We start from the raw sequence: 27,919 nt of genomic DNA on the forward strand, positions 1-27,919 counted from the left end.
TTTTTCAGCCAATAGGAGAGCCGGATTTGTTCCATATTTATCCCGCCTCCTCTGTCCCACTTCACTTGATGCTGAGTTCAACTTACTGGTGAGTCAAAATATTCATTAAATGTGATTAAATATTGTTGGAAAACACGTTTTAAAAACTCATTTATGTCTGACACCAGTCACACGGAGGTCACGGTGTGTTTTTAACGGCACTTTGTGGAAGATTGTAACATAGGTGTTGTAGCTGGAGATTCATTAAGCTAATTAACTTCACTTAGTTCTTAAAAGCTTTAATTTTACTGCGTGGGATTTATTACATTCACTTTATGCTGTTTAAAGTGTTTTATTGAGCTCTGGGAGGCTGATATCAGGACTAATAACGTGAGTACGTCCAGGTGTTCCGGTTTAAGGTGTGACCGTGTTAACTGGTGACTCGTCGTAAGGCGGGAAACGGACACCTTTAAAAAGGACTAACTAGAAAAATTTTGAAAGAAAGTGCGCCTGACAACAAGCTGTGTCATCATTGCCTTTTTAATGGGCTGTTATTATAAGGAACTCTCTATCTATGTGTCTGCGAGAGAGAAGGAAAAAATGGCCAACATTGAAATGTAGTCTTGATAGTCATTGATATCATGCAGAGACTTCAACAAAGCACTAGCAATTAGCATGTTAGCATTAACATGTTTGCATTAGCATGTTAGCATTAACATGTATTAAATTCCTGGTGGCTATTGTTAATTAGCATTAGCATGTTAGCATTAGCATGTTAGCAATTAACATGTATTAAATTCCTAGTGGGTATTGCTAATTAACATTAACATTAGCATGTTACCATTGACATGTATTAAATTCCTAGTAGCTATTGCTAATTAACATTAGCATTAGCATGTTAACATTAACATGTGTTAAATTCCTAGTGGCTATTGTTAATTAACATTAGCATGTTAGCATTAACGTGTTAAATTCCTAGTGGCTATTGCTAATTAACATTAACATTAGCATGTTAGCATTAACATGTTAGCAATTAGCATGTATTTAATTCCTAGTGGTTAATGCTAATTGATAGCGCTGACGTGTTAGCAATTAGCGTTAGCATTAATTTTAGCATTGGCCGCTAGTGGTAGGAAATTAACATGCTCTGCTGTCTCTGTCTGTCATTTTAGACAGACGAGTTCAAATTAAGTGCCAGTATCTGCTAAAATGGTCTCCGCTGGGCTGAATACACATAGTCTTTTATTTTGAAGGGACTCTTATTTTGAAAATAGCCCCTCCCCTCCTTCAGGCAGGCTTGAGGTTGCCAAGCAACCAGGACCAACTAATCAGCAGGAGCAGTTACTGCACCTGTTAGAATGTCAGTTGGGAATGCTGACAGAGACAGAGAGAAAATGCTGAGACCTTCCCTCGAACAGGAAGGATTTCTGACCAAACCATATTTCCAATCATTGAACCGACTTAACTTTGAGCATGCTGAGCTCTTCCTGAACGTCTACATAGTTGTTTTGTTTCGATAAAGTGAAGAAATGTGCCCTTGAGAGCGATTCAGAGAAACATTACTTCTGCTTTCCTCCAGAAAATTTCCCGCCTTTTTTAACGTGGCACTCTATGGGGCTGTGGATGGGTGTTGCTGCCGCATCTTCGCGTCTCCCGCCAAAACTTTACACTACTACGACAGCTTTAGTAGGCGAATACGAGTGAGACGACAAATCTTCCTACGTTTCTAGCTATAAATGATTTCCGTAGCTTGACATTTGAAGTTGAAGTATGAAGTTGTCGTGTATGTTTCAAATCTGTGACGACATGACGATGAAGTTTGATGTTCATGATTCACTGTTCTCTAATTATGACTGTCTCCTCTGTTACTTTATAGATTGATCCCTACATACATGTAGGGATGCACCGATTGTGAAATTCTGGGCCGATACTGATGTTTAAAATAACTTAGCAGTTTGTTTGTTTGTTTGTTTGTTTGGTTTTTTTTTCTCATTTATTCCCTTTGTGCCACGGAAACATTACTGAACTGTCTTAAAGTCTTTCAGGTCTTCATCATATGATCCTTGAATGAGCACAAATTCAATCAGACAAATTTATGAAACAAAAACATCCTTTAATGTCAATTTTTTATTTTTTTTTTACATTTAATATAACTTTAATTCACATGACAAGTTCTTTTCTGAAAAATAACTTTTAAATCTCTCTTAGATTGGTGTATAGCTAACTAATCAATGAAAAGATTTTTTTTCAGTACTTACATTGCCCAACAGAATAATTTGAGTGGTTTTAGCCTGATAAACAAAAGCTTACTCAATTAGAAGGTTTACATTAAAACTGCATGTCTCTCAGTCTGTGACTTTTTTTAAATATATGTGTTTGATGGCTTCTAAAGCTCAGCACGTATTCAAATGCAACAAACATTTATACCTCGGACACCAATCTGAATATAAACGACAGTTATAGACCACTGTGTCCAGCTGTGGTCACAGCAATTATTACAATGTTTTCATTTCATTTTCTCACTTGTAATGTTTTCATACTATCACGTTTATTTTCAGCGGTGTGTGTGTGTTTATGTGAATTGGGAGCGAGCGAGAGAAACGGGCCGGTCAGAAATGAAAAGGGGAAAATCACAGAATACAGGATATGTCCAGGACACTCAGGACGTGAGGGAGGGAGGATCTCATGGTGGCTCAGGTATCGATGAGGAAACTGTCTGCACTGTACAGTGCACATCTGTCAGCAGCACACCTGTAAGCTGCTGTGCTCCATGCAGACATTTCTTTTTATTTTGTAGGCTAAGGGTGTGAAGTAAGCTGAAGGCAGTGGGAGTTTTCACAACAAAACAACAGCGGCCACTGCCATCGGTGAATGTCATCTTTATTTGCTGATGGCAGTTAAGGAGGCGAACATCGGCCAATATCGATGTTCAGCCGGTGCATCCCTACATACATGTGATGTCTTCATGATCATAGCGTGTACTGTAGTACTCTGCTCATGTTCGTTTTCTCTCTTTTAGATGGAAAATCCAACATTTAGGAGGGCCCCTGACGGGACTCTCCTCTTAATGGCGGCCGGCTCTTCCCTCCACCTCGACAGCATTCAAGCCTTCGGACAAAGAGCTGGTCACAGCGGTAGTTGACATCAAGGAGTGTAAGTGTTAAACAGTAATGTAACATTCATGTAATTGTGAACAGAGATTCTCAAACTCTTTGACTTTTAAATTTTTTTTTTATTCTGCTTTATAAACGTTTCTGTAAACAGAAGGACAGAGAACATGACGGTAAGTTCAGTTCAATGCTGTCTGCATCCAATCACTAACATGCCGGCCCAACTAGTGCATCTGTAGAGTCGCATGTTCCTCATCTTCTTCTCTTAATCTCCTCAGACCGCCGCCTGCCTCACTGAATTTACCAGGTCTAATCTGTAGTTTCTTTTAGTTTGCCTCCTCCTCCACATCTCCCGGATCCTTGACTGAGCACAATTAATCAGACAAATTTATGAAACAAAAACATCCTTAATGTCAATTTTTTTTTTTGTTTACATTTTAATATAACTTTAATTCACATGACAGTTCTTTTCTGAAAAAATAACTTTTAAGCTCCTCTTAGATTGGTTGTATAGCTAACTCATTCCAATTAAAGATTTTTTTTCAGTACTTACTTGGCCCAACAGTTAATACTTGTGGTTTGGTTTCTAGCCTGATAAAAGCTACTCCGGCGCCGGGTGCATTAAAGACAACTGCTATTACAGGTACCTTTTAAACATGTGGTCTTAAGGCTCCAACTAGTAACGAATATGGTTGTAACATCTGAGAAACGCAAGATGCCCTCATCAAGACTTGTGATCGACATGTTCTATAAAATCCCGACATGAGACAGCAGATGAAGAGCTATCTAAGCTCAAGCAGACGAGCAAAGCATAACATTACCACTTTATCTCCGACTACCACCTGCAATTATTAACTGATAGTTAGTAGACATGGTCCAGCTGTGGTCACAGCTAAGATTATTTGACAATGTCGGAAGTCAGGCGCGTTTCATTTTCTCACTTGTAATGTTTGTTTCGGACTATGCTATAGCGTCACAGAATGTTTTTTAGCGGTGTGTGTGTATTGTTATTGATCGCCCGGGGGCACTTAGGTGAGCGAGGAGAAGGGCCGTGGGCAAACGGTGGGGTCAGAACATGAAAAGGGAAAATCACAGAATGCAGGTATGTCCAGGACACTCCGGACGTGAGGGAGGGGAGGGGGAGAGGGGATCTCATGGTGGCTCAGTTTGTAGCGATGGGAAACTGTCTGCACTGTACAGTGGCAACTTGTCAGCAGCCACACCTGTAAGCTGCTTGTGCTCCATGCAGAACATTTCTCAACTTTATTTTGTAGGCTAAAGGGTGCTGAAGGTAAAGCTGACGGAGCAGTGAGGGAGTTTTCACAAACAAAACAACAACGGCCACGCATCGGTGATGATGTCATCTTTATTTGCTTGATGGCAGGTAGAGTTTTTTAGTCGTATTGGTTAGGAGTCGAACCATCGGCCAACATCGATGTTCCGCCGGTTGCATCTCCCATACAATTTCACTGTGATGTCTTCCATGATCATAGCAGTGTTAGTAGACTCTGCTCATGTTCGTTTTCTCTTCTTTTGAGGAAAATCCAACATTTAGGAGGGGCCCCTGACGGGACTCTCCTCTTAAGGCGTCACCAGCCGCCACGAGCCCTTTGCCTCCCGCAGCCTGAGGGGGGCCAAACATCCGACAGGGCGAAGACGCCCGGGAGTGGTCGGTGGGATGCAGTGAGGCCTGGGCCCACTTCGCCCCGAGGGTGGCGACACCAACAAACGCCACCCTCTCCTGAGCCTGGATGGAAGGTCCAGTTGCGCGGCGCTACCAGGGAAGACCTTCCATGGCTCCTGGGAACGACGTGGGCTACGCGTCAATTGGTCGCCTCCCACCGAGACGGGGGAGAGCGATGAGGAGGAGGGCGGTGGTCTCATTCCCCACTGATGGCCAACAAGGTGGTTAGTTTTAGTCTTTCATCACTCAATTGATTGTCAATTTCCGTGCTGAAAGTTTTTAAACCTCTCTTTGTGAAACTTACAGGACGGCCCTTCACCCGCCTACTCCTCCAGCTGTACCCTGACTTTCGGGAGGCGGTCGGGTTCCACCGTGCGCTTTTAGAGTCGCGGGTGAGGTCCCCTCCAGCCTCGGCAGGAGGGACTGCCCCTTGTTTGGTTTTGGGGGACTTCAAATTTGCGCGACCCTGCAGAGCCTGTACGAGTCTGAGGACTCCCAAAAGATCCGGACGTTGTACCTAACGATGGCGGAGCGTGATTGATGTCGCCGTCATTGACATAAGAGCATACGAGCAAGTTGTGTTCTACACCAGCATTTGTCAACTACCTCCGGAGAAGGCGCCGAGCTCCCGGGCACGCAGATTGGAGGACACGCCGTCTGCTATATCAAGTCCAGAGGGACAGTAGGAGCGCTGCTGCTCGTCTCACAGCTGCTACATCCCACCAGCAGCAGCGCAGAGCGCCAGCAGCAGCAGCAGCCAGCCAGCCTCTGTTCCCGGCTGCACTGAAGGCCACGAGTGCACTGCAGTACGTGTTTTATTGTGAAAGTTGTTTTAGAGTTCTGATGGATGAGCAATGTGTCACACTCTGGATGTCATTGGTGTTGTGGTGTGTGTTTTTTTTTTTGTTTTTTTTTTTTTTTTTTCTTTACAGGTTTGCGGCCTTTGTCTCGGGACGCGTTCTCCGTCTGCGGTGGCAATGCAGGCAAAGGTCAAGAAGTTGGTGCCCCTTAGGCCTGCATTTCCAGGTCAGTCCAGCCTAAATGAAATAAGTAAATCCATCCACAGTCACACTTTGTGGTTGACTGTTTACTTTCTGTGTTCCTTCTCTGTCACAGTTTGATTACAGCTTCCTCCAGACCGGCTCTTCCCTCCACCTCGTCAGCATTCAAGCCTTCGGACAAAGAGCTGGTCACACGGCGGTAGTTGACATCAAGGAGTGTAAGTGTTAAACAGTATGTAACATTCCTGTAATTGTTGAACAGAGATTCTCAACTCTTTGACTTTTAATATTTTTTTTTTTTCTGCTTTTATAAACGTTTCTGTAAACAGAACATGACGGTAAGTTCAGTTCAATGCTGTCTGCATCCAATCACTAACATGCGGCCCAACTAGTGCATCTGTAGAGTCGCATGTTCCTCATCTTCTTCTCTTATCTCCTCAGACCGCCCGCCTGCCTCACTGAATTTACCAGGTCTAATCTGTAGTTCTTTTAGTTTGCCTCCTCCTGCCATCTGTCTCTTCAGCTCATTCTGTGCGCGTCATTCAAAAATGAAAACACAAACCTCTTTCAGGTCGTGCTAATTAAATGCTTATTTCTCTGCCAAGCCCTCAATGTACAGGCCCCTCTCTTGCTCTGCCCGCATCCACCTCGCCCGCCCACGCCAGCGCTGCGCCGCCACCAGCTCGCCTCCCGTGCTCTGCCGCCTCCCCGCCGCCGCACTGCTGCCACCAGTGCTGCGCCCCAGACTGCCGCTGCTGCGCCTCCAGTGCTGCTGCCGTCCGCCCCGTGCTGCCGCCCGCGCTTGCCGCCGCCGCTGCCGCCACCAGTGCTGCCGCCACCGCTGCCGCCACCAGTGCTGCTGCCGTTGCCGCCACCAGTGCTGCCGCCGCCCCGCTTGCCGCCACCTATGCTGCCGCGCCGCTGCCGCCACCGCTGCCCCCGCGCTGCCGCCACCAGTGCCGCCGCCACCAGTGCCGCCGCTGCCAGTGCTGCTGCCGCTGCCGCCACCAGTGCTGCCGCCGCTGCCAAAGCCGCTGCCGCCACCGGCCCTAGTAGTAGTAATGTCGTCTTCTTCTTCCTTTATCAACCACAGCCTGGCCCCTCAAGCCAGGGTCTTCCGCCGATGCTGCCTTCTCCTCCTCCATCCACGACAAGAACACTTGCCCCTGCCGCTCTGCCTCATCCTCTTCCTGTAGCGCAGCGGGTCCCCAGAACAACAGCCTTCAGGAAGAGGAAGGCAGCCGAGGCTGTAGCGGCAGGGGTCACATGTCCACCGACAAAGGCCCGCCGGCAGTCGGGGCAGTACACCTGCAGCAGGTGTGGCAAGCCCAAAAGAATAGAGACTGGCCACACCCGCATCGCAGGTGTCTCCTACTGTGCCACTGTCGGCGGGAAAACTGTGGAGGATTGGAGGGAGGAGATGAAGAAGAAGAAGAAGAAAGGAGGCCAAGGGGACTGAGTTTTGATTTTGAAATGAAGACGCTTTTATTTTGCTTTTTTATTTTGGTGTTTGTGTCCACCTGTTGGATCATGTTCCTCCTGTTTGGGTTCTTAACCCTCTGGTGCATAGCGGTCACTGCAGTGGACAGTAACTCTCTTTAATGCATTGGTTTCTATGGTGGTGCTCTCTGCTGCCATAGTCCGTTAAGGTCAATTCAGTGGCCAGTCGGTGTAACTGCAAGTAAATGTCCTCTGAATCCAAGATGGCTGATAAACAGCCACCCCTGCTGACCACTGTTGGCATGTCCTGTCAATCCTTCTATACTGGAAGAGCTGAAAGACTGATGTGGAGAGCAATAAGGTACCTCACTATCTGCGAGCAGTTCCTGGCTTTGAGCAGCTGTTTGACTGTGTACGGCTACGACATCCTGACGCGGCTGGAGCAGCGTAAGGCCAGGATCACGTCTACCTTCAGATCCCACCAAGAAGGCGAGTAGAGTTTCTCTTAAGGCTGCTCTGTGTGTGTTCATTTACACGGGCTGACCTTTGAAAACTTTCTGTGTCCAGGTGACGAAAGAGTTCGCCGGTATCACTTCCGACACAGCCGCCTGGTGAGTGATTATGTCAACTGCTCTCCTCATCCAGGACCTTCTGGACACCTTCGGCAGGAAAGCGATGACCTGGCCATACCCATGTTAGATGCTCCCGCCATCCAGGAGATCTGGTGTACACAGAGTCCTTCCACCTCTTCCAGTTCATTCCAGGTACTTGTGTCTGGACAGCTTGTGATGAAGTTTATTTTGTACTAACACTTCACGTAAACTCTTTTTTGATCCTTCCTCAGAAACACAAAGTGCTAACCAGCTCGAGGTTCGTGGCTCAGACGGGAATCCAGCTCTTTGAGCTGAACCAGAGGACTCTGCCCCAGTGGTGAGTCTAACGCAAACGCACTCTGTGTGTTGTAATCTGTGAATTCAAGAGACTAAAAACAGTGTTTGTCCTCCAGGTTCACCAGACATCAGAGAGGTGGAGGGAGCAGGATGGGAATCATCTCTCCTCCACCCGTGTCCGTCCAGCCTCTCTCTCCGATACATTATATTAAATATAATGTCCTGATCATCACAGAATATTTTCTATTTTTATAATTGTATAAAATAGTTTGAAGTTTATTTATCCAATATCTCTCTTTATATTGCTTTCGAGACCATGTCCTACATCGTTCTCTGTTCCATAAATTTGAAAACGATTGTATAAAATAGTATCTTTGTTTGCCTTTCTCAAATGATAAGTGTCATATACAGTCGTCCCTCGCTATAACGCGGTTCACTTCTCACGGACTCGCTGTTTCGCGGATTTTTTCAGTGTAATTTTGCATGCATTTTTTTTTTTTTACAGCGTACTGTACAGTATGAACGCGCATTGTGTTCTGCGTCCTAAATTGGCTAAGGGAGTACTGTACAAAATGCGTGTAAAAAGGTGTATAAAAGTGTGTGGTTAGGGGGTTTTACGGCCTTAAAACATGTATAATAATTGTAAAACTTACTTCGCGGATTTCGTTTATTGCGGGTTATTTTTAGAACGTATCCCGCGCGATAAACGAGGGACCACTGTAAACGAATCCGGATCGAGTTCCCCAATATACTTACTTACTTCCTGAGTGGACCGCATCCATGGCTCTTAAGGTAAATCCAGATCCCCACATGTACAACCAGATGTAAAAAAAATTCAGACTAAACAATAATGAATCAGTTTATTGCAGAAACAATAGTCAGACGTCGAAGAACACGTCATTAACGGGTCTAAACAGAGTATGTATTGCTTCTTTGGATCCTTGAGAACTTCTTGATCTAATGAGGCTTCAGGAAGACAGAGCCGGGCAGACGGCGGTCTGATGTCAGTGGTGAGGATGATGACGGATGATGGTGGTGGTGGTGGTGAGGGGAGCTGATGTAGTGGTCGTGAAAGTATGTGGTGACAGCCAGAGGAGGGCCCAGCAGCAGACACAGCCACACCAAACCATTGCCATAGTTTCCCTCAAAATGGTTTCCTAAAAACACAGCGACTAGAAGCTGAAGAAGAAGAAGACGGTGTTAGATACGGAAACACGCCACGACTCCTGTTAGATCAGGACTTCAAATCCTCACCTCGGCTACCATCATGAAGAAGATCCACAGCCGACAGCTATGCAGAGGCAGAGCGATCATGCACTGCGTAGAAGAGAAGAGGTTATCATAGCTTTGTTTGTTCGGACCCTTTTAATCAAACACAGTTTCTATCGGGCTTTACCTCGCACAGAGCAGCAGACATGAGGAAGACCAGTAACTCAGCTCGTGATGGCGGCACGTTGTTTTCTACCAGCCGTGTGTAAACATGTCTTCATGAAAGAGAACACAAGATATGAAACCTACAACGTACAGAGAAGTTCGTCATCTGCAGTGTTTCAGCTCTGACTACCTGTGACACCACCTCTGACAGGGAATACTCCAGTTCTTCCAGAAAGCGATCAGAGTCGTCGCGTTCCTGCAAACGAAATGACAAGCGTCGATGAACCCATGTGCAAACAACACGATTGTGTGTGCACAAGTTGTTTGTTTGTTTTTGTGCAGCAGCTCACCACCAGTCTCCGTAAAAGTGCCGATCGCCGAAGCGCAGCAGCTCCGCGCAGAAATTCAGGTAGGAATGACTCAAGAAGAAGAAGAGCAGCCACAGGAAATGAGCAGGTGCCTGACAAGAAAACATCTGTTAGTAACGGCGATATGTCCGGTGTAGGCGCCAGATCGGCTTGTCTGCTCATGCGCCTGCTGACAACGTCGAAAAACGGGGCGCAACTAGATAAACACCGTACATTGGAGAGCTGTGATTGGCTGTAGTCATAGCTGTTGTGGAGAAATTGCTGAAGTCAAAGGTCAATGGTGAGGTCAGGAAGGAAGAAAGTGTTCAGCAGCCTCTGATGTCTTATGCTGTATTATTTATTGACGCTTGTCCAAGGAGAATTAGAGACACTCTCAAAGTTCATCAGAAGTGCCTGAGTCGGTCTCACATTCTGCCCAACTCATCCTGGTGGATCGACTTTAAACCCAAAGATAACACCACAAATACTACACGCCCAGAATTAGTCAAAGAGAATGTCTTTACCCATGGAGGTGTTATTGTCAGCATATTCTAGTCTGGAGACACAGATGTCTGTTTACGCAGATTGGAACGTCAACAACAAGCTATCTATTATGTCTATGAAGGCAGCAACAGGTCTCTGTGACCCTGGACACCACAGTGTTGAGATAGACTGGAACCTACTGTTCCCAACCAAAGACAAACAACTAATACTGCCGAGGACCTCAAGGCCCACACGGGACCTCATGTAACCTAAGGATAGAAAATCCCATAACAATAGCAACAAGATAAATGCAGATTTTTGTGTTGGATAAGTGAACATATATATAATAATAATAATAAAAAGAAATACACACATTGAGATAACTGAAAAATGCTTAAAGAATCTATCATGAAAATCGGACGTAAATCAGTTTGTCCAAGTGGCGTTGCTATAGACACCATGTGTAACGAAATCAGAAGGACCCTGAGCTGATCTGGTACCTACACCGAGTCCAAAGTCAGAGCTCACATTAATGCAAAGCATGTGAAACATATTGTCATACATCAGCAAGTTCATGGGGCCCAAAGACTGCACCTTTTCCAACACGCATGCGCAGGCTGTGTGGTTTTTGTGCACGCAGTCCCCGTGTCCAGGTTACTCTGGACCAATGGCATCGCACCAATTACGTGCTTCTTAATTAACAAAACAGTTTTCAGGCTCCCCTTTGCTGTCACGTCTTTAGTTTGTTTGCAGCTCAGTGGAGTTTCGTTGGATTTTTATTCTGAATCATTTCATCTTCTTTTATTTTTATCTTTAGATAACACGACATGACAAGTAGATGATTCCTTTGTAATTACACAAAGTTCCAAAGATACATAGTTCAAAAATCACTGACCGCCAGCCCCACCAGGTGCTCCACTCGCATAGTGATGTCCATAGTCTAAAAGAAAGAAATCCACAGTTGTAGGAACTTTGTTTGTTGTAGTATTTATCATAAAGAGGGTTTATGTTTCACTCACAGAGAAGGAGTATTCTGATCTCTGGAAGATGGGCTCGATCCACTGACGGAGAGAAAAAAGTCTAATTAGCAATAATTGGCACAAAAACACAACAACAGCTGAGGGTGATGGCAAATAATTAAAATTCTTCTTGATGGGAACAAGAATGTAACGGCAATCCTTCACATAGTTATTGAGACATTTAAAAACTTTAAAAACCACAAATGCAGGAAGAACTTTAACCAGCTGCCGTACCTGCTGCACAATGGCAACCATGATCTGGACAACGATCACCTGAAGGTAGAAAATGAGACAATTAACCTTTTAAAACTGATTATAGACAAACTTCACAGTCAGCCTTGACAGACGAAATCTAAGAAGAAGTATGGCGAATTGCTGTAACATGACGTTATGTGTTTTGCCTTGCTGGAGCTATGCTCACCATTTCCAGCAGCCTGTGCAGCAGCTTGTTGACGCGGACTTTAGGAGTACGTGGGAAGTCTCTCTGGTAGCACAGAGTGGGCGCGAGGAAGAAATAATACAGACCTGAGAAATCAGAGGTGGGACGTATCATCGTCAAGTTAATGTGAAGAAACCAAAGTGTCGTCGTATGAACGAGAAGCAGTTTCACCTCGGAGAGTGAGATGCTCATTGTGGACTCTTTGTGCAACCGACACGTTGTTGTCCGTCTCTGAAAACACACAACGATCAAGAGTTATTAAGATTAGTTTGTGTTAATTGTTCTGAAATGAAATCACGTCTAACTTATGTATACCTGCATCAGGTAAGCGAGCCTGTCGGTACCAGTGATTAGCTTCCTGGTAAGAATAAAGCTTCATCCCCAGAACTGTGTAGAACCAGAGAGAGAAGAACGCTCCACCTATTGGACAAAAAAACAAACAAACAGCGATCCAACATTAACCCAAGCAGCAACCTCCGTGTGAAGTAACAAAAAAAAATGCAGTTCCTCAAACATCCACTTGAGGCTGGCTCCAGAAGTGAGTCAGTCTCCATAAGTCCCCATGTTAGACAGCAGAAATAAACATGTTTGCAACCTGGTACAAAAAACAGTTTTGTCGCTATAGCTACTTTCAAACACTGCATCATGTATGTACAATAATTATGATGTGATGGTGTTGCACATGTTCATAGTTGTTACCTGTTGATATTGTAGGCTCGTGAACGATAACCGCAGCAGGAAACAGCAGAAGAAACCCCAGATTTGTGAGATGTAAACGACGAGCGTTGACAGGAGACAGCACACCCTGACAGAAAGTGTTTCAATTAGTTATTTTGAGTTTTTTGTCTTTAGTCCATGTTAAAAAATAAAGCACGATACGGTATGACTTTAAACTGTTTTTATTTTATTTGGTCTGGTCTCACCTTTTCCTGAGACCTCTCTAAAAGCAAAGCTGTAACAGCAAACATGTTGGCAGCTGGAAGAAATGCAGATATTTTTTTTATTAATTCACAGCGACGTGGTTAAGTTTGTCTACAACCATCGCAGAGCTCCGTCTCACCCAGTATGAGGTTGACGGACGGCCAGTTGCAGTTGTCCTCGATGAGATGCTCCAAGACCTTTTTGACGTCTATCAAATAACCATGTCTGTTAAGATAAACAAACACATGCATGTAATGTTTTTTAGGATTTGTCATATGAGTTTTATGCTATAGAATACATGCATGTGTGCATCTATTCAGACTCACTGTATGAAATTCTCCAAGAACAAGTGAGCGTGAGTCAGGACCTGAAAAATCAAAGACGGTAAACATCAGTCAGTTAATAATTCATAATGCAAAGATAATCTTAAATGCAAAGTAAATAAAAACAAATCTAGAAATAGAAATCTAAAGAAGGAGTTGAGGAAGCCGACCAGGAGAATTATGATCCAGTTGAGGATGCCTCTGTATCCGGTGAAGCTGCTGTTGGAGCTCAACAAGGAGTCTTGAACTCGATGACAGCTGCACAAAGAGACTTGTTTTAGTCAAACTTGATGTTTCATGTTCTCATGACGCTTTTTCATGTGATATTATGTGTTGTCATGTTTGGTTGGTAGGTAGGTTCAGAGATGGCTCACCTACGGTGGCCCTGAAGTGCAAAACACAACAGAAAATTCAAAAACACAATAGCAAATCATATAACACAACAGCAAATCAAATAACAGAACAGCAAATCATATAACACAACAGCAAATCGAATAACACAACAGCAAATCAAATAACACAACAGCAAATTCAAAACGGAAAGAGTAGGTACCCTCGGGCGACATAAATCGTACGCGCTGCTATTAAAGAATATTTTGATGCATGTCATATCCATGTCGTGCATCAAAATATCCTTTATAGCAGCGCGTACATTGTCACTAACAGCGCTCATATTTTGAAAACATGTAAGCCATGTCTTTCCGGTTCAAAGGACCACCAGTCCAATCAGCGACGATTCATGTCACCCGAGGGTACCTACACTTTCCGTTTTGAATTTGCTAATGTGTTATTCGATTTGCTGTTGTGTTATTCGATTTGCTATTGTGTTTTTGAATTTGCTGTTGTGTTATTCAATTTGCTGTTGTTATTTGATTTGCTGTTGTGTTATTCGATTTGCTGTTGTGTTATTTGATTTGCTGTTGTGTTATTCGATTTGCTATTGTGTTTTTGAATTTGCTGTTGTGTTTTGCACTTCAGGGCCACTGTACTCACCAGAGCAGGGACGCGTACGGATGTTCTTGTTCATCGGGTGGATCAGCGGCAGAAATGGGAACAGTGTCGTAGAGGCTCGCACTGTCCTCCTCCGTCGAGGAAGAGGAGCAGACGGAGGAGAACCTCTTCCTCATCCTCAGCCAGAGAAACAGAGTGCTCGTCCAACAGGAGGAAGTTCAGTTCAGTTTTCCTGTATACGGTGAAGTACAGACACATCGCAGAACCTTAATTTATATAAAATAAATGAGTATTTTAAGTTAATTATACAGTAAAACACTGTAATACTTAATGACATTTTAAAATATGGAATAAAGCATCAACCTTATACTTAAAATCAACAGTACTAACATCCTTTTACATCCTTTTATCATATTTATTACAGTAAAATTCTGTCAACCATGGATTCCAGTTGTTTTTTTTTACTGGAAATTACATTCTAACATAGTATTTTTAAAAGTATTACATGTTTTTAAATCTATTTATTTAAGTTCCACCATGAACAGTTCTGTGTCCTGACATGAAACCAAACTCCTTCTAGTAAACGGTCAATTTAACGTTTTCTTACCCACAGAGCTCCACCTGTCATAACACCTGATTTCAGACTCCACCCTGAAGGCTCAGCCCCTGTGGATGAATTCGGCATGCATGTAATTAAATAATGTGTCAGTCTTCTAATTAAAGATCCCGTCTGTTCTCAGCTCCTCCCGCAAATATTTTTTGCTGCATCACAATTATAAAAGTTGTTGTTTTTATTGATTTAACATGATTATTGTTGGTTTAATTTATGCCGAATTAAAGAACAGCTGCAGCTGATTTAGGATTTATAATCAGTGTTTTTAATAATCATGCTTCATTTGCTGCAGGTTGATTAAAGTTTAAATTGGCAGAAACGTGAACGCAGTTCGGTGTGACCTTCCCTCACCGACAGGAAACAGGCTCACCTCTCACAGCATCCCGCACCGACCCCCGCAGCTCAGCATCCCGCCACGCCGAGTGACCGCACACATCTGGATCCCGCGTCAGGTATTTCTGATGACCCCCGAGTCCACGTGGGGACCGATGAGACGATCAGATGTCGCACGTGAACTTCGCGTCTTCTTCTCATAACATTCAAAATAAAAGCCTCCAAAATAAAAGCACGAGGTCAGTGTAGTTTTATTGTTATTTGTCCAATTTATGGTAGTAGCCTTTACGTTTATTTATCTTGATGGCATTTTAGTAAAATAATGTTTATATATATTATATATATATCATATATTTAATAAATTGTTACTGCAGAAAAAAATATATTTATTTTGGCTCTAAATTAATTACTTTTGTTGTCTTACATTTATCATGAGGTCAAAACTGTAGATCTTCAGTCATCACTATTCGTGTGTGTATTGTAGCACTTTGAGATTTGCTTCAAATGTAAAGTGCATTATAAATTAAATCATTATTATTATTATTATCATTATTATTATTATATTTCTAGGTCTGTTTCTTATTTTATTATAGTATATAGAAAAATAAGTCTATTTTTTACTTTTATATAGTTTTCTATTTGTAAAGATCTTTGCACAGGTTTCATTTAAGTCCAGATTCAGATCACAGGTTAACTTTGACATACTGTAGTATAATGTATGTTTTATTGTAGTATAGGCTAATCTTAATGCATGCTTACTGTGTGTTCACTGCGTCTTATGATGCTACTGGATGTTTGAATTTCCCTCAGGAGAAATAAAGTAAAAAAACAAAAAAACAATGCTGCAGATGTTTTACCAGTCCGTGGCGGTCTTCCTGTAAACCTTTCATGCTCTATTCAATTAGATCTAAATTCAATCAATCTAAAATGCATACTAAAATCTCCTCAAACTTTTAAACTGGATCAATTATCAGAATTTTTAACATCAGAGAGATTAACTCTAGAAAATATAACTGTTGGGGAATAACTGGTGTTCTCTCTGTGTCCTCCCACAGTCCAAAGACAGGCAGGTAACTGGTGACCTGTTCAGGATGTACCCCACTTCTTGCCCCAAGTCAGCTGGGATAGGCTCCATCCCCATCGAGAGCCTGATGAGGGATTGAGTCTGTGCTTGTTAATGTACACTCTTTGAAATAAAACATAGTGGAGGGAGGCTGGTTTGGCAGTCAGGAGAGGTGTGGGGACGGCTCAGGGGGCAGCGGGCAGCGCTAGGTGAGGTGATAAGCACACCTGGAAACAGTGGATGGCCAATCACTGTCCCTTTTTACACAGCAGGAGAAAGTCAGTAGTCAGTCAGTGAATCTTCCATCCACGACAGTGTGAATAAAAAAGAAACTGTCATAATTTCTGCTAAGAAACTCACGGTGGCAGCAAGGCACGCCACATACGCATCTATGGTAATTATAAAGAAACAGTTCATGTGATGCAGAACGACGTGTTTTTGTACTTCTAACAACAGAAACTAAAAAACCTGATTAAAGTACTATCAGTGAGAAATTACAATAACGAAATACTCAATACAGATTTTATTTAAAAAGCAACATTTAACAATAATAACCAAACACTGTCGGAGTTAAACCACTGACAACAAAACGCAAAGACAAACTCAGATCTGTCCAGATAAATGAATGTATTTATGGTCATGTGATCTTCTGTGTGTGAATTCAGGTCATGATGGTGGCGGTGGTGGTGGGTGGAGGCGTCGGTGCTCAGTTGATGGTGAGCACGTCGCTCTGGATCTCGTGGCTCAGCTGAGTCTGCAGGTCGCTCAGCTTCTTCTTGAGGACCGCCAGCGCCGACATGACGATGGTCTCCGGTCGCAGAGAGCCGCACGACTCCACGTTATAATAGAACCTGAGCGCGGGTGAAACATCACAGGTGAGCTGATGGACTTTGAGATTATACACCGAGTCACTCGCAACGTTTCTCACCTTTCTGGCTTTCCGTTGGGGTCGTAGGGAGCTTGAACCTCGTCCTCCTCAATCTCTGAGTATTCACTCTTTGGCCTGAGAACACGGCACGTTAATTCAACATTCAGTCGTTCTTCAGTATTAGATATTTAACACATCTTCATCTCAGTGAGAACATACCACTCCTCAGGTCGTGGGTAGACCGTGTGCCTCAGTGCGTTGTCAGGGTCGTACTCGAAGGACACCCCCGCCGTTGGATTCCACTTGGCGTGTTCCTTACCGAAGCCTTTCTTGGCGTACGCTCGGAGCCGCAGCTCCTGACCTTTACGGAGCTTCACCAGTAAAATGTCTGTTTGTTACGGAGTGGAGAGAGTAAAGAAGATGTTTAAAATGTGGGATAACTTCACGAAAAGTCAGATTTCAAAGCCCCACAGCTTACCGTCTTGTTCAACGTAGTCATTGGGATCATTGTCTCGACTCCTGGAAGTCACCTAGAAACCCAGATATAAAAAAAAGAGACTGTCAGTGTCTTCTTCTGCTTTCCACACGCCTCAAACGGAGAAAACACTCACCGGGATGACTCTGGGGTTGTTGGATAAAAGGTCCCGTGAGGTGACGTGACGTGTCTGGTCCTCAGTGCATCGAACGTCCAGCGTCAACTCGACAGAACACTCTGGACAAAAATCATCGCAGGTACAGTCCTGCAATTACAAACAGATTTACTCATGACGCCGTGGAACAGTCTAACTGTCTGGTGGACGCCTGATATGTCGGTAAACTCACCCTAGAATACTGCATTTTGTCCACGATGTCATCACTTGTGAGAGGAATCAGACCTGACGGCACAGAAAACATCATCATACTAATATCGTACTCCAATAAATGACTACCAATCTGTACTGGAAGCTGATCACACGTACCGACTCTGTGCGCGACAAACTCATCGTGCAGGACCGATGAATTGGCGTCGATCTGGATCCAGTCGATGGCTGCGAAGAAGTTCAAGTTTAGAGACTCTGTCAACTGATTTTTACTGAAACTGGATCATATTTTAAAAATGGAGAAAATGTTTCTGGTTTCCCCTCTGATGTCAACTCAGATGGACAGTGAAGTAAGGAGGATGTTTACAGACTGGAGCTAGTGTTGTGCCAGAACAGGAGCTGGACAATATGGAAGTTAGTTAGTTACTGTCACTCCCTGTACAGACTGTAAAACCCTCAGAGGCAAATGTACTTTGTGACTTTGGGCTATACAAATAAAATCTGATTTGATTTTAGTATCATGGATCAAGTTAGCTGCTCATTTGGTAATCTCTATAAATAACTTATCCACTCATTGTTTTGCCTCAGGTCTAGAACAAACAAAACAGTTATCTTACCTATTGTGGCAACTTCTGACATGAAGACTCTGCGGATAGAGTTTGCAACCCTGAAAATAAGAAATACAGATTTAAATTAACCGTTAAAAAGACAGAGCGTTTAAGATTTAATGCCATCTAGTTAGTGAAGTTGCTGACTGGGGACCAAGTAAACACCCCTCGCCTCACCTACACACCTTCCAACGCCTTTAAGAGTTGTGAAAAAACATGAAAGTTGCACTATCTAGAGCTTGTGTTTCGGTTTGACCCTTCTGGGCTACCGTAGAAACATGTCCGACTCCGTAAAAGAGGACCCGCTCCGTCTGTAGATTTAAAAGTCTCGTTCTAAAAGGTAACAAATGTTATTTTCACACTAGTTATGACTAACATATTCTATATTTAATGAATACTGCTCTTCAGCACACCTGCTCAGGTACAAGCAGAGTCAACTTAATTTAACTAAGTGTTCTTCATTAACGAGCTCAGACAGTAACAATGGCTGCCTCTCTTTCTCTCTGAATAAATCAACACTCACGCCAGGTCCGTGTTTTCAATGACGAACTTCACATTCTCGTCTGTCAGCTCCGTGATCTTCACCGTCGGTTGGTTCGCGTACGGCATTATTAACCTCGAACGGACGCAAACGTTGTTAAAATATAAACAAACCGTCCACACTCTCGAACCACCGACGCTCCGGCTTTGAACGAAGGCTTCCCAGAATTATTTTACCGTCCGCTGATTGGCCCGCAGACTCAAGCGCGGTTACTGATTGGTCAAAATGAGAGACGCGGAGGCGGGCCTTTTTTTATTGAATGTCCGGGTCATGGATTCTTCATTTCAAAATAAGGGAACAGTGCAAATTATAGTAGAGTACAATTTCAGAATAAAAGTCTGTTTTTTTTTTGTTTACCTTTTATACGTTTACACACACTTTTTTTATATATATATAATTATATGTATATCATATTCTATTCCCAGTGAAAAATAAAATTTTAGAATAAATGTTTCTTTTTTTGTGTGTACTCATAAACACACACACACATATATAATATCACAGTGCACATTAAAGTGTAGAGTAAAATAAAAACAAAATTCTTTCGTGATTTTATATATATATATATATATATAGACAGAGAGAAAGAAAACATATGTGAATAAATTATTTTAAAAAATGTATAAACAAAGTATAAATCAGAATTAAAAATAATAATAGATATATTATATATAAATCAAGTTATGGAATGATGTTGTGTAGATATAGGTAATACGACAATATTAGATATATTAGATAGAATATATTTAATACTATAATATTATATATATATATATATATATATATATTATAATATCATAGATATTCTGATCGCACAACTTTGTTTAAAGATTTTTTAAAAATGTATTCATATATATTTTATATATCAAATATATTCAGTGGGAAAAAAAATAAATTCAAATGTGTTTTTGTGTGTACATATATTTTATCATCAGAATAATTTAGATGTTCTGATAGTGCTTTCTTGTTTATAGAAAAAAAAAATCCCCAGTGAAAAAACGGTTTATACTTTATTGCCATGGTGTCTTTTCTAGCACTAATCCTAAACAAATGTACAAGAATAACTACTTTATTGAAGTCCAACATTACAATCAAAATTACAGATCTCTGTGTCCTTTTATACAAAAAAAAAAACTGATCTGAGCAGGAGAGTGAAATCTTGGACAGTGAAACTAAACAAGACAAAGCCTCTGGTCCAAAAAGAGACCCATGATCTTTAACAAATAACAGCTTTGTCTGACTGAATAAAAGTCGTGATCCAATATGTTTTTTAGACTCATAAAGTTAATCAGAAAAAAAGAGCAAAAAGCTCATGACACAAGCCGGACGGTCAGGATCAGAGTGAGAGATGTTTTACATCATCGCCTCTGGTTCAGTCCTGTGAGGTTCTTCAGCTGTAAAACACAAAACACAGATGTTTAAAATACAGATCCTCTGTGGTGTCAAACTAAGAGAGAGAGGGTTAGAAAAGTGCAAATAACTGATGAATACTTACTGTAAAAGCAGCTCCCATCAGCCCCTGCACCACAGCTTCACCAGTCGACTGCACCTACAGAGCAAATGAAACGAGGTCAAAGCTTAGCTGTGTTTTATGCTTTAAATCATCTTTTCCTTCCTAAATTTGGCTCCATGTTCACTGGGAGTTCTCTGGTGAGTTTTAAATTATGTAACTTTGCTTGCAACAGTGACATCTAGTGGTTAGTGGGACTGCAGTCCAAATTTAAAACTTAGAGCGTCGTCTCCTTTAGACTCGAAGCTCAGAGAGGTTGCCAGATTGAAGACACTGAACCTCCACGAGCACAAAACAAGTGCAACATGGTTTATTTCACGAAGCAGCTCCTACGACTGAGTCTGACTTCAGTCAAAATAATAACAGAGAGACGTTTAATTGGGTTTGTGTTCGTTTGAGGGCCACTCAAACAGAAACTAACGTTATCTCTGTTGATCCACTTTGCTTGGTTCCACAGGATGTAGTACGTTTCATGTCTGGCAACCCTGAGAGCGTCGACATGGACGGTGTTTGGGATCAGGACAAAACAAAAACAGACCATCCGGTCCAGAAGCCACATTCCCAAAGCAGAAACATCCTGACTGTATTACTGTAGTCAAGAATCTCGTATTTCAGTTGAGCATGTTTCTCTACCTGTTTGGCAGTGCTAGCCATGTTGACCACGTCCTGAATGCGGTTGTCAAGGAAGTTCCAGGTGTCCTCGAAGTCCGGAGAGGAATCCTGAAGCATCACCAGCTCTGTGGTGTTATAGATGCCCGTCAGCGCTGCCCGTTTGGTGTACCAGTTCATCTAAAAGAAGCAAGGCAACTTTACACTCCAATAATCAACATAATTAAGAGCAAGGGCGGCTGTAAAGGTGTAAAAAGTTTCGGGCTTGGAACTATGATAAGACGTACAGATGTATATTTTTTAAGGGGACACCTGACAGCTAGACAGTAAGAAGTAAAGCTGGGTCATGTCTCGGTAGGGTGGGGGAGTAACCTGGGAGGTGGCGGGTCTGAGATTATGGGGGTGGTGATGAAAGGGGGACAGGAAGGTATGAGAAGGAGCAGCAGCAGAGGAAGAAGAAGAAGGAGGAGGAGGAGGTCCGGGGTGATAGGATCCACTCACGTCTGTGGATCTGTCTCCGGCGTAGTACCAGATGTCGTCCACGAGGGTGGAGAGGTGCTTCAGGCTGTCTGGGATGTTGTGAGGAAGGAGCAGGATGCTCATCGCCTGACAACACACACAAAGTCAAGGATCACATGTAGTTTCCATCCTGACCTCTGTCGGTCGACGTCACTTTACCTGTGGCCACGATTCAATGTAGGGGATGTACATCCTCAGTCTGGTCTCTACGGCGTCTCTGAGAAAGTCGGCAGTCGCCTTCGGCCTGAAACACAAATCTGTGAATGAAACTGGAACTGAAACAAGAGACGCCAAATGGCCAGATTCAAGTGAAAAAGTGGGGTGCTTTTATTGTGAAAAGCCTGAGGTTAGGCTGAGTTGTGTGTACATACTCCGCCTGGCCCAGCTGGACCTGCTTGTGTTGTTCAGCCAGGATCTCCGTCAGCTGCGAGTTGCACTGGGTGATGAAGTGTAAGACCAAATCTCCAGCTCCGTTATTGAACATGCCGGTGGACGCAGAGGACAGGCCCAGTGTCTGTTACCAACACGACATAAACAACACGACATCAGCTGAACAGAAAAGAGTCATCGCAGGATGAAATCGTTTTACCTGCGATGGCTCACCTCGGCGCCGGACGCGATGGCTTCCATCGACCAGCCGTGCAGGGGGACGAACTCCAGAGCGGCGGTCAGGATTCGAGCCTGGAGCTGCTCCTCCGTCTCGTACTCCTCGCCCTGCTCTCCGCTCTGGTCCTGGTAACTGTCCACGGACACGCAAACAGGTTAAGCATCATCGATCAGGTCTGTGCTGTGTCTGTGTGTGTGTGTAGCATCTGACCGACCTGGTGTTTGGCCTGGAGGCCTGTTCGGCTGCAGCGCCTTCATGAGACGCTGTTGCTGTGTTGTCCTGTTCGGCCGAGTGAGCCTGGTAGTGCTCGTGGAAGGTCGTGGACGAAGAGGAAGGAGGAGGTTTGTCGGATTTAAAGTCGTCCTGAAGCCTCGGCGCTGCGCGGTGGAAGCCTCGGCTCAGGCTGCTGCATTGAGGAGTTGTTGCTGTCGGTGCAGCCACCACTGCAGAGAGCAACACAGTCATGAGCATCAACAAAACATGGACATCCATGGACAAAAACATACACGATATTCAGTATTTTAGTCATGCAACTCCACAAATGACTCCTTGATGAACAGCAACCCTGCCGACCATTACCAGAACCGACAACACTGTGGAAACATTCAGGTTTCTGCCAGAACCTAAAGTGGGAGCTCAACACAGGCCCAGCAGAGGATGGACTGAACCATTCAGTCCGTCCTCAGGACATGTAAGACGTCCAGATCTCTGCAGATCCATCACACCCCGGACAAAAAACCCAAACTAAACCGCTCTGCAGATCTCCAGGCCGTCACCGTGATCACCAGACACAAAATATCAGCAACTTTACCTGTAAATTTTCACTGTATATATTTAGTTATTTTAACATGTAAATATCATCACTCATATTCACTCTACTCATGCTTTTCATGATGTATGTACATGTACACAAAACAACCTCCTTACAGCAGCATTGCTACCTACTGCTGCCCGATCTGTCTACAAATATAACTGCTGTGCATAGTTACATGTTCTTCCTTCCCATAAACTTTAATTTATACTGTGATTATACACACAGTTTACATATATTTCATTTTTGATAGACTTCACTGTGTACACTGTAAATTATGTCCATGCTGTTATATTACCATACTTATACTTATATTTATACTAATAATTCTGTTTACACTGTGCCATATTGCCACACGGATGTCATATTTTTAGATTTGTATATTTTTATTTTAGATTTTTTTCTTATATTTTATATTTCGTGTTTATGCTGTTTGGGATAAGAGGGAAATAAAATTTCAATACTCTGTATATCCTGTACAGCAGCATTGACAATAAAGCTGACTTGACACTAATTGTAGAATAATCTACCTCATGCCTTTTTGTATACATCAACAAGAATTAGTAGTAATCTATCCATCTATCTAGGACATAAGCAATGTGACAATAATGTTGTTTTGTGTATTTATTTTAAAGAGATTTTTGCATTATGGTAAATAATATAAGACTTGTGCACAGCTGTGAGACTCGGCTGTGTGTCTATGTGATGCACGGTGGTTAAACCTGGTTTAATTCACAGCTACAGCGCGTAAAACATCTCAGCTGTGTGCAGCTAATTCAGGATTCAGCAGCTTACATAACAACAGGACGGAGAGACGCCCGCGGGCTGCAGAAACGTGTTCACCGTGAAATGCACGCTGAAGTTCTGGAGGTGCACGAACTGCAGCACCGACACTCATCAGCTGATTTTATACATTTGTTTTTAAAGTCACAGCGGACTTCATGTCCTGACTCTGTCCTCCACGATCACCTTCTGTGAGGAGTCACTTAGGGAGCTGACGCTGGATCCACTTCAAGCCACACACAAGCACAGATAAAGCACATTTACAGGGTTACACCTCCACCTCCACCTCCACCTGCACCACAGAGGCGGTCCGGCCCGGTCTTACCGCTGCTCAGCCCGCGGAGTGCCCTTCCAGCTCGGACACCTCTCAGCAGCGCTGCCATGTTCGGCCCGGAGTATTTTTAGAAGCGGCTGCGTCAGTTCAACGCGACTCCTGCAAAACAGCTGAAGTCAACAGGAAGAAGAACGAAGGAGGGGCTTTCAAAATAAAACGCATTGAAACATTCTTACTATAGCAGGCATGTTGCATTAATTAATTAATATATTAGATTTGTCTTTTTTAATGTTGACATAACAGCTGTTCCATTTCTGTAGATGTCAAGGACGAAATTTTGATTTCAGAGGTGGAGGGGACACAAGTATTTTTAATAAAACTCTAACTATGACTCAGCAAGTTTTTTTTTGTTTGTTTGTTTTTTTACTGGCGGAAATGTGCTTTCATAAGAAGAAAGAATAAAACTGATGTGGCTGACATGCCAACCTCAAAATAATCAGAATAATTCAGACTTTTTTAAATCATAATTTTGACTTTTCTTTCTTAAAAATCAATTTTTTTCCCTCCCAAAATTCGGACCTATTTTTCTTTGTGACTTCTCGTTTTTTATCTCAGAATTTTGACTTTTTTCTCTCTTAAAAATCTGACTTTTAAAAATAAAAAAAAATCTGACTTTTTTATCTCATACTTTTGACTTTTTTTCTGCTTAAAAATCATTTCCCCCCAAAATTTAGACTTAAAATTCTTTTTCAAAATCTGACTTTTTTTTATCTCATAAAAATAATTTTGACTTTTTATCTGATACTTTTGACTCTTTTTTCTTAAAAAATATTTTTTTTCCTCCCAAAATTCTGACTTTTTTCTTAAAAATCTGACTTTTTTTTTATCTCATACTTTAGACTTTTTTTGCTTAAAAATCAAAAAATTCCCCCCCTTTTTTTTACATCATATTTTTGACTCTTTTTTTTTCTTAAAATTCTCTTCTTTTTAAAAATAATCAGGCTTTTTTTATCTCATAATTTTGAATTTTTTTAACTTAAAAATCTTTTTTTCTCCTAAAATTCTGACTTTTTTTTCTTAAAAATCTGACTTTTTTATCTCATACTTTTTTTAACTCTTTCATTTCACTGTGTTTTTTAGTTTTCTATTGCTACTTCTAAGTTTACTGTTCCCTTTTTTTGAATGATTGTAAAGCATGTAGCAAAACTGTATTTCCCAATTCTGTGTTTCACAATGTTAGTCAACTTCACTCCAACTCAGTACCACCAATTTTACACTTATTTTTTTGGAATATATGTATATAACAGACATCACTTACACAGCACCACGCAGTGGTGGGCAGGTCAAACTGGCAGGAATTTAATAAAATGTCCATAATTCAGTGTAAATAGGATCTTGAAGTGGATATGCTGCTTTATTGGGGGCCAGTGAAGTTACTGCAGGCTGGGTGTAACGCGTCTTTGAGTAACTTTGTGATGTAAACAACATTCTGTGCAATACCTGCTCATTATAATTTATTTATCCAGTGTTCACATTTAGTCTGTTGTACATAGGTATGTATATACTGTCATGTACAGAACACATTTCATTGCTTCACCACCAGTCCAGTCTACAAATGTCTGTTAGTGTCTATAGATAGATTCACACATTTATATTTATGCACACATATATCTTTTAAATATGTATACAGTTATTTCTTTATGTTTTATGTTTATGTCTGCACTTACCTGTCATGTTCCTTGTTAACCTGTATGTCTGTACCTGTATGTGTATGTATGTGTGTGTGTGTGTACACACACCTGGCCAATAACGTGATTCTGACGAACACGTATTTTATTTTGAAAATTCAAAGCGGAAACACATCTAACTTTATGTAACTTGCTGATGACACTTCCGCCAACACAACAGGAGCCGCACACGCCTGAAGCTTTTTCTTTATTTGTGTCGTTTAACCACAGAGAGCCACAGAACGACGTGAGTTCATGTTTCATTTATTATTTATTATATTATATTTCTGCTCACGTGACGCTGTTTCTCTTCAGCGTCTTAACGGCGCGTGCACGAGCACCGGCGTTTCTGCGTCACGGCACGCGAGCTAACAGGCTAACAGTTAGCGGCCTCAAACTTCAAAGTTTAAAAATAAAAGACTGTAAACACCTGTGTAAACACCTGTGTAAACACCTGTGTAAACACCTGTGTTCACCTTCTGTGGACGGACAGGTGAACGTCACGGAGCGTGGACCGTGCTGTGTGTCTGTCAGTCTGACCTCTGTCATGTGTTTTATCTTCTCACTGTGTTTGTCTGTTTACTCCATGTGAGTCCACAACATGCAGAACTGTTAAATAATCTGTGAAACGTATGGAAGCCCATTAATGTCATAATGTCTCATAACTATGACTCAGCAAGTTTTCAGCAGCTTTGGCGTAGAAAGAATGAAGCTGCTGTGGCTGAGGTGGCAGCGTCCAATCAGAAATGTTGTTTACATGTGACTGTCAGAGAAACACTTTGAATGTTGTTACAGTTGTTGGATGGTGAAGGTCTAGTCTTTTTTATTTTTTCTTAAACCTATTTTTTTGCTCCCAAAATCCTGACTTTTTTAAAATAAAAAATCTGACATTTTTTTTCTTTATTTTTTTTTATCTCATACTTTTGACAAAAAAAAATCCTCCCAAAATTCTGACCATTTTGTTCCTCCCAAAATTCTGACTTTTTTTTCTTAAAAATCTGATTTTTTTATCTCATACTTTTGACTTTTTTTTTCTTAAAAAAAAAAAAATTCTGACCCTTTTTTCCTTTTTTTCTGACTTTTTTATGTCATACTTTTGACTTTTTTTCCTTTTAAAAATCTAATTTCCCCTCCCAAAATTCTGACTTTTCTTCTTAAAAATCGGACTTTTAATCTCATACTTTTGACCCTTTTTTTTCTTTAAAAAAAAATCTGACTTTTTTTTCTTAAAAATCAGATTTTTTTATCTCATACTTGTGACTTTTTTTCTTAAAAATAATTTTTTCTCTCCCAAAATTCTGACTTTTTTTTCTTAAAATTCTTAGTTTTTTTATCTCATACCTTTGACTTTTTTTTCCCTTTTAAAAAAAAAAAAATTCTGACCCTTTTTTCCTTTTTTTCTGACTTTTTTATGTCATACTTTTGACTTTTTTTCCTTTAAAAAATCTAATTTCCCCTCCCAAAATTCTGACTTTTCTTTTTTTTTTTTTTTTTAAAGTATTTTTTTGGCCTTTTTATGCCTTTTTATTGATAGTACAGCTGAAGATAGACAGGAAGCAGGGGGCAGAGAGAGGGGGAATGACACGCAGCAAATGGCCGTCCGATGCGGGATTCGAACCGGGGCCGGCTGCAGCGAGGACTGTAGCCTCTACACACGAGGCGGCCGCTTAACCCACTACGCCACCGACCGCCCCAAATTCTGACTTTTCTTCTTAAAAATCGGACTTTTAATCTCATACTTTTGACCCTTTTTTTTTCTTTAAAAAAAAATTCTGACTTTTTTTTCTTAAATTTTTTAGTTTTTTTATCTCATACTTTTGACTTTTTTTTCCCTTTAAAAAAAAAAAAATTCTGACCTTTTTTTCCTAAAAATCTGACTTTTTTATGTCATACTTTTTGACTTTTTTCCCCTTTAAAAATCAAATTTTCCCTCCCAAAATTTCGGATTTTTTTCCCACTTAAAAATCCGACTTTTTAAAAAATCTCAAACTTGTGACTTTTTTTCTTAAAATCCGACTTTTTAAAAAATCTCAAACTTGTGACTTTTTTTCTTAAAAATATTTTTCCCCTCCCAAAATTCTGACCTTTTTTCCGTTAAAACATTTTGTTCCTCCCAAAATTCTGACTTTTTTTCTTAAAAATCTGACTTTTTAAAAATCTCATACTTTTGACTTTCTCAGACTTTTTTTCTTAAAAATATCTTTTTCCCCTCCCAAAATTCTGACTTTTCTTCTTAAAAATCTGACTTTTTTATCTCATACTTTTGACATTTATTTTTCTTAAAAAAAAAAA

The 27,919-nt window shown here is 41.7% G+C and overlaps 5 protein-coding genes across 7 annotated transcripts in view; 2 read left to right on the forward strand and 3 right to left on the reverse strand.

Moving 5' to 3' along the window:
• The first annotated feature begins 7,367 nt into the window (after window positions 1-7,367).
• Window positions 7,368-8,432, forward strand: LOC113748381 (uncharacterized). The gene is made up of 4 exons (XM_027291938.1): window positions 7,368-7,703; window positions 7,782-7,978; window positions 8,059-8,144; window positions 8,221-8,432. Exons 1-4 carry the CDS (start codon window positions 7,460-7,462, stop codon window positions 8,357-8,359), a joined length of 666 nt encoding a protein of 221 aa, XP_027147739.1. The 5' UTR covers window positions 7,368-7,459; the 3' UTR covers window positions 8,360-8,432.
• Window positions 8,433-8,973: 541 nt separating this feature from the next.
• On the reverse strand, window positions 8,974-15,112 carry LOC104933582 (diacylglycerol O-acyltransferase 1). 2 transcript variants are annotated; one of them, XM_019269912.2, is made up of 19 exons: window positions 14,945-15,112; window positions 14,569-14,627; window positions 14,004-14,193; window positions 13,181-13,268; window positions 13,014-13,054; window positions 12,827-12,912; window positions 12,690-12,742; window positions 12,466-12,571; window positions 12,082-12,186; window positions 11,938-11,997; window positions 11,749-11,852; window positions 11,562-11,600; window positions 11,328-11,369; window positions 11,204-11,248; window positions 9,829-9,938; window positions 9,669-9,734; window positions 9,501-9,588; window positions 9,359-9,421; window positions 8,974-9,283 (listed from the first exon to the last, which is right to left on the reverse strand). In XM_019269912.2, the coding sequence occupies exons 3-19, from the start codon at window positions 14,135-14,137 to the stop codon at window positions 9,062-9,064; spliced, it is 1,452 nt and encodes a 483-aa protein (XP_019125457.2). In that variant the 5' UTR covers window positions 14,138-14,193; window positions 14,569-14,627; window positions 14,945-15,112; the 3' UTR covers window positions 8,974-9,061. The 2 variants fall into 2 exon arrangements, with proteins under 2 accessions (XP_019125457.2, XP_019126006.2); XM_019270461.2 differs by lacking the exon at window positions 14,569-14,627.
• Window positions 15,113-16,475: 1,363 nt separating this feature from the next.
• polr2c (RNA polymerase II subunit C) lies at window positions 16,476-18,971 on the reverse strand. Its single transcript, XM_010749070.3, has 9 exons — window positions 18,770-18,971; window positions 18,256-18,305; window positions 17,798-17,866; window positions 17,661-17,713; window positions 17,450-17,578; window positions 17,317-17,368; window positions 17,058-17,226; window positions 16,899-16,973; window positions 16,476-16,821 (listed from the first exon to the last, which is right to left on the reverse strand). The coding sequence occupies exons 1-9, from the start codon at window positions 18,853-18,855 to the stop codon at window positions 16,677-16,679; spliced, it is 828 nt and encodes a 275-aa protein (XP_010747372.1). The 5' UTR covers window positions 18,856-18,971; the 3' UTR covers window positions 16,476-16,676.
• Window positions 18,972-19,780: 809 nt separating this feature from the next.
• coq9 (coenzyme Q9 homolog (S. cerevisiae)) lies at window positions 19,781-24,099 on the reverse strand. 2 transcript variants are annotated; one of them, XM_027291874.1, is made up of 9 exons: window positions 23,919-24,099; window positions 22,247-22,475; window positions 22,029-22,164; window positions 21,797-21,939; window positions 21,585-21,669; window positions 21,408-21,512; window positions 20,931-21,086; window positions 20,283-20,336; window positions 19,781-20,181 (listed from the first exon to the last, which is right to left on the reverse strand). In XM_027291874.1, exons 1-9 carry the CDS (start codon window positions 24,007-24,009, stop codon window positions 20,146-20,148), a joined length of 1,035 nt encoding a protein of 344 aa, XP_027147675.1. In that variant the 5' UTR covers window positions 24,010-24,099; the 3' UTR covers window positions 19,781-20,145. The 2 variants fall into 2 exon arrangements, with proteins under 2 accessions (XP_027147675.1, XP_010747371.1); XM_010749069.3 differs by having other exon boundaries at window positions 23,952-24,097.
• Window positions 24,100-25,741: 1,642 nt separating this feature from the next.
• ciapin1 (cytokine induced apoptosis inhibitor 1) overlaps window positions 25,742-27,919 on the forward strand; it is a 4,783-nt gene continuing 2,605 nt past the window's right edge. The window contains exon 1 of the mRNA XM_019263304.2: window positions 25,742-25,874. Within this exon, the coding sequence (XP_019118849.2) occupies window positions 25,785-25,874 (90 nt within the window). The 5' untranslated portion in view covers window positions 25,742-25,784. The remainder of the gene's footprint in view (window positions 25,875-27,919) is intronic.

The sequence above is a fragment of the Larimichthys crocea genome, chromosome XX, assembly GCF_000972845.2.
Source record: "Larimichthys crocea isolate SSNF chromosome XX, L_crocea_2.0, whole genome shotgun sequence".
Classification (NCBI taxonomy): domain Eukaryota; kingdom Metazoa; phylum Chordata; class Actinopteri; family Sciaenidae; genus Larimichthys; species Larimichthys crocea.